At 40.3% G+C, this 6,051-nt stretch overlaps 1 protein-coding gene across 1 annotated transcript in view; it reads right to left on the bottom strand.

Moving 5' to 3' along the window:
* The window catches only part of LOC106883236 (protein MON2 homolog), a 690,047-nt gene that overhangs the window by 474,342 nt on the left and 209,654 nt on the right, over positions 1-6,051 (bottom strand). The window contains exon 17 of the mRNA XM_052972014.1: positions 484-571. Within this exon, the coding sequence (XP_052827974.1) occupies positions 484-571 (88 nt within the window). The remainder of the gene's footprint in view (positions 1-483; positions 572-6,051) is intronic.

Below are 6,051 nucleotides of genomic sequence, written 5' to 3'. Positions count from 1 at the left end.
ATATATATCATCATTATCATCATCATCATCATCATTTAATATCCATTGTCCATGGGTTGGACAGTTTGACTGGGCTGAAGAGCTGGGAGGTTGCGCCAGGTTCCAGTCTAATTTGGAATGGTTTTGTACAGCTGGATGCCTTTCCTCACAAAAACCACTCCAAGAATGTCATGGGTGCTTTTACATGCCACCAGCCTGGGTGCCATTTGCAAGACACTGGTATCGGCCACAACTGTGATTCTGCTCGGCTTGATACATCTTTTTCTCAAGCACAAAATAATGCCAAAGGTCTCGGTCATTGCCTCCATGAGGCCCAACACTTGAAAGGAACTCAGCCACTTTGCTTCCGTGAGGCCCAATGCTCGAAAAGAACTCAGGTACTTTGCCTCCATCAGGCCCAACGTTCAAAAGTTGATTTTTTTACATGCCCCCAGCGTATATATATGTACCGTTAGTTTATGAACTAGGAAGTGGTGTACTTACCCTGTTTGAATAAGCTAATTCCATTGATTCAGAAGAGAGTTTGCATAAGGCATCAATGAGATGGTGTAACGCAACATCATCAAGGTACCTGTAAAAACATAAGGAAACATCGTATGAACAATGTGTCTGTTGGACAAAGTAAAATGAATTCAACCCACCCATTACATTGTTTGGCAGAATCAGTGGACAAGAATACAAAGCAGGCTTTTTGTTACATCTCTCTACATTCTGAGTGCAAACATTCCAGTGGGCTATTTTGCCCTTTATCCAACCAAGGTAGATGAGAAGCAGTCAAGTGCTGGGGTTAGTCACATCATCTGTGTTCAGCCTCAGAATTTATGCCAATAGTACAAGTTCCAATACTACACGGTTCCAGGTTCAGTCCCACTGTGCAGCACTTTGGGCGAGTGTCTTCTACTCAAGTCTTGGTTGACCACAGCCATGTGAGTGGATTTGCTCTGTCATATAAATGTGTGTGCGTGCATGTGTATTGATATATTAGAGTGTGTGTGCATATGTATATATATATACACATGTGTGTGTGTATACATACATATATACATAAATATATATATATATACATATATGTGTGTATGTATGTGTGTGAGTCTGTGTGTGCGTATACATGCATATATGAGTGGTTGGCGTTAGGAAGGGCATCCAGCTGTAGAAACTCTGCCAAATCAGACTGGAGCCTGGTGTTGCCATCCGGTTTCACCAGTCCTCAGTCAAATCGTCCAACCCATGCTAGCATGGAAAGCGGACGTTAAACGATGATGATGATGATGATGATGATATATGTGTGTGTGGTGTGTGTGTGTGTGTTTGAGTGTGCGTGTGAGTATAGATATAGATAAATACATACATGTGTATGCATTGGTATGTGTGTGTGTGTGCATGGGTTATGTGTGTGGCTTATAAATTAACATCACCATCATACAAACAGTGCCCTTGTTTCCTGTCTTTTCATGAAAACATATCCAGTCTCAGGGAAATAATACCCTGTTTTGGAAACAGGTGAGCGTTGGTGACAGGAAAGGCATCTGGCCAGTAAAAATCTGCCTCAACAAATTCTGACTGATGCATGCAAACCTGGTGAGGAGAACATTAAACCAGAGGATGAAATAAAACTGTAATTATTTGAACAATGTAAAGTTTGCCCACCATTATCAAAAGAATTTTTAACAAAATCACCACCATGAACACCAGTTCTGTATATAGGTGTATATATGCATGTGTCTGTGCATGTGAGTGTACATGGGAAGAGATGGAACAGGAGATACTAATTATTATATCATTTTGGTTAGAGAATCAGTCATAAAATAAGACTAAATACAACAAAAAAAAAGATGCACGTTGTGATTAGTTTTACTTAAACATACAGTTCGTTGCCCAAAAACCATTTAAAAGCTGACTCTTTAAAATTTATTTAGCAGAATCAAAAGTCGAAATGTGCAAAATTTTTCTGCGAAACGTTAAGTGCCAACTTAATACAGACTAATTGATGTTCATACTGCCATAATGTTGATATAGTCATAAATACTTGTTAAAAATCTCATAAATATTTATTAACGATACCAACAATTTACTGAAACAGTCAGTGAGTGTGTGTATGTACTTGCATGTCCCATCCTATGCTACATAGTGTTCCATAGTTGATTCAGGTGAAATCTAAACTCGTTATTTTACCAAAGATAGAACTAATGTCAAAATCAAAGACAGAAAAAGAAAAAAAAAAAATGAAGTTTAAAATATTAGTTTTGTAGACTTAAATAACAGCCAGGAGTGGCAGTGTGGTAAGAAGCTTGCTTCCCAACCATGTGGTTCCAGGCTCAGTCCCACTGCATGGCACCTTGAGAAAGTGTCATCTACTATAGCCTCAGGCTGACCAAAGCCTTGTGAGTGGATTTGGTAAATGGAAACTGAAAGAAGCCCATAATATATATATCTGTGTGTGTGTATCAGTTTGTGTGTGTGTGTGTGTGTGTGTGTGTTACCCCACCATTGCTTGACAACCGACTTTGGTGTGTTAATGTCCCCATATAATCTAGCAGTTTGGCAGGAGAGACCGACTGAATAAGTACCAGGCTTACAAAGAATAAGCCCAGGGGTCAATTTCTTTGATTAAGAGGCAGTGCCCCAGCATGGCCCCAGTCAAATGATTACAACAAGTAAAAGAATAAAGACAACAGTAATAATTTCAAAGGTGCGGAGGAGATAACCCTTTTTTTAAGAGATGGAATTTCACAAGCAGAGAATGAAGAGAAGCAACATTTGATGGAAACAAAAACACTGGATTTTTTGGAACAATATCTTCAAGTTAGATTCTTTGAGCTTGTGTGGTCAGAATAGATAAGAAGTGCATCTCAATTAATTTAGTTAATGCTTTGTTTTTTAATTGTTTTTTTTTTTTAATATATTTTCCTAATTAATATTAGTCAAGAAGAAAAGAGGAACATCAACATTTGAATGGAGTGGAGCAAAAATACCAAGTTAGATTCTGTAATATTGTGTATGGGTGTTTGGAGAGAGAGGAGGAGAGTGGCAGGAGAGAGAGAGAGAATGAGGAGACACAGGGAGAGACAAAGTGAAAGAGAGAGAGAGGGGAGAGAAAGAGAGAAAGAGAGAAGGGAGAGAAAAAGAGAGAAGGGAGAGAGGGGGGAGAAAGAGAGAGAAAGAAAGGGGAGAGAGAGAAAGAGAGGGGGAAAGAGAGAAAGAGAGGGGGGAGAGAGAAAGAGAGGGGGGAGAGAGAAAGAGAGGGGAGAGAGAGAAAGAGGGTGAGAGAGAAAGAGAGGGGAGAGAGAGAAAGAGAGGGGGAGAGAGGGGGAGAGAGGGGGAGAGAGAGAAAGAGAGGGGGAGAGAGAGAGAATGAAAGACACAGGGAGAGGCAAAGTGAAAGAGAGAGAAAGAAAAAAAAGAAAGAGAAAGAGTGTGAAAAGACAGGGAGAGGCAAAGTAAAAGAGAGAGAGAGAGAGAGAGAGAGAGAATCATTATTTTTCAAGCTTTCTGTGCTGCAATTAGTTTTTCTGGACTTGGCGCTATTTTGGAAGAATTCACCAATACACGCACCAGCAATATTCATTAAAATTAAAAGGTAGATCGCAGCCAGACAGGTGTGGAAAGAATCCAGCATCCGAGATATTGGCTGATGGGGGCCAGGAAGATTTTATTGTAGCTGCCCCGTAATGGATGTCACCATAGACACTAGGAACCAAATGGAAATAGATAAAAGGCATCGTGGATTGATAATGGAAGGTGGGTAAGATGAGGACGGAGCGGGAAAGACTTGGGAAGGAAATACGGAGAAGGAGTCTACAATTGAATTACTGAGTTCTCAGACAAAGTGAAAACAGGGAGAAAGATTAAGGAGGTACTTAATGGGCACTTTGGAAAGCGAACAAGAGATGCCGACATTGGAAGAAGAAGAAGAAGAAAAAAGAGGAAAGCAAAAGCATGTGATGATGATGATGATGATGGTGATTATGATGATGATGATGATGATGATGATGATGATGATGATGATGATGCTAATGATGATGATGATGCTAATGGTGATGATGATGATGATGTTAATGGTGATGATGATGGTTATTGTGATGATGATGATGATGATGATGATGGCGGTGGTGGCGGTTATTAGAATAGTAATTTATTTTGACTCAGATACAGGCCTGCAAATATTGGTGGGGGGGGGGGGAAAGAAATCTATCAGGATCTCCAGAAGCAGGGGTATGAAAGGCAACATCCGTGTTGGCGCCAAAGGCAATGCCAGTGTTGGCGCCATCTGAACTGAGTATATTTGAAGTGTTGCAACTAATTCTTGCCAAGTGCTTCACCCACTGCTCTACAGATTCTGCCAATCGACAGCTCATTGGTGGTCGTGACAATGATGACGACGACGACGATGACACCGACGACGATGGTGATGATGACAAGTCTTCAACAGAAATCAGCCACAACTGGTTCTCCTCCACAACCATTTCCTCTCAATCATCATCATCAACACCACTATCACAGCCACCATCGTCCTCTTGCTACCTCGGTGATGCTTGTGTTCTGTGCATGCACAGGTATATCTTTCTCTCTTCCGCTCTGTGTTTGTGTGTGTGCGTGCGTGCGTGTGTTTGTGTGTTTGTTTGTGTGCCTAAAACACACAAGATGTATGTCTTTTTATCTCGAAATAAAGATGAGATAAAATAGTGTTTCTTCACCCATTGTGATGGTTGATATCAAATTTACAGTCAAACTGTACTCTTCTTCTGCTGTACGTCAATGCACAGGAAAAATATTGTCTCAGAGGAACACAATACTGAGAAAACAGGGGCAGGTGGGGGTGGGGAATAGCTAAGATAGGCCGAGAAACTGCAATAAAATTGGGCACATATTTGGGAAGAAATGAGAAAAAGTGCAAAAAACATGATAAATGATTTAGTTATTCTTGAAATAACTCATACTTTTAGAATTCCCTTTTAGCTGAAGGATTCCAGATATCGAAACACGGCAAGGTTTAGAAAGAGAGGAAACAAAAAGCAGAAATATACAGAGATACGTCAAAATTAAGAGAAATACTAACAAACACGAAAATACATTGAGAAAATACTTTGCTGATGTTGACTCGGAAAAGGGTATTTTTTGTAATGTTGTACAGGACTTAGAATGAATGCTTCACAAGCTATTTACTCTCTTTTACTTGTTTCAGTCATTTGACTGTGGCCATGCTGGAGCACCACCTTTAGTCAAGCAAATCGACCCCAGGACTTATTCTTTGTAAGCCTAGTACTTATTCTATCAGTCACTTTTGCCAAACCGCTAGGTTACGGGGACGTAAACACACCAGCATCAGTTGTCAAGCGATGTTGGGGGGACAAACACAGACACACAAACATATACACACACACATACACACACATACATATATATATATATACATATACATACGACGGGCTTCTTTCAGTTTCCATCTACCAAATCGACTTACAAGGCTTTGGTCGGCCCGAGGCTATAGTAGAAGACACTTGCCCAAGGTGCCACGTAGTGGGACTGAACCCGGAACCATGTGGTTCATAAGCAAGCTACTTACCACACAGCCGCTCCTAGGTAATAAATTTGAAAAATAATTAAAGTTGATGAAAAGTTTAAAATTCAAATGCATCAGTTAGATTCTCTTCTTCCTCAACCTCAAATCCGTTGCAAAGTTACCCAACACAAGATGCTACTGCAAGCTCGTTCATAGAGAAATGAAATAAAAAAAAATAATTCATAAAACAGGAGCTTATAGGGAATATTTCTTTGAATCATGGAAGAGTATTCTTAAATCAAAAGGCTTTTGGACAAAAATGGCACAGGCAGATCTGTGTAGATGCAGACATGATCACATAGTTAAGAAATCCCTTTCCTGACCATGTGGTTTTGGGTTCAACTTCACTGTTGGACATCTCAGGACAATTGTCTTCTATTATGGTCCTAGACTAAGCAATGCCATCTGAATGAATTTGATGGATGGAATCTGAGTGGAAGCCCACCGTGTGTGTGTGTGTGTGTGTGTGTGTGTGTGTGTGTGTGTGTGTG

This window comes from Octopus bimaculoides, chromosome 11, assembly GCF_001194135.2.
Source record: "Octopus bimaculoides isolate UCB-OBI-ISO-001 chromosome 11, ASM119413v2, whole genome shotgun sequence".
Classification (NCBI taxonomy): Eukaryota; Metazoa; Mollusca; class Cephalopoda; order Octopoda; family Octopodidae; genus Octopus; species Octopus bimaculoides.
Note: the sequence above shows the minus strand (reverse complement) of the source record. Positions and strands in the feature narration are given on the sequence as shown.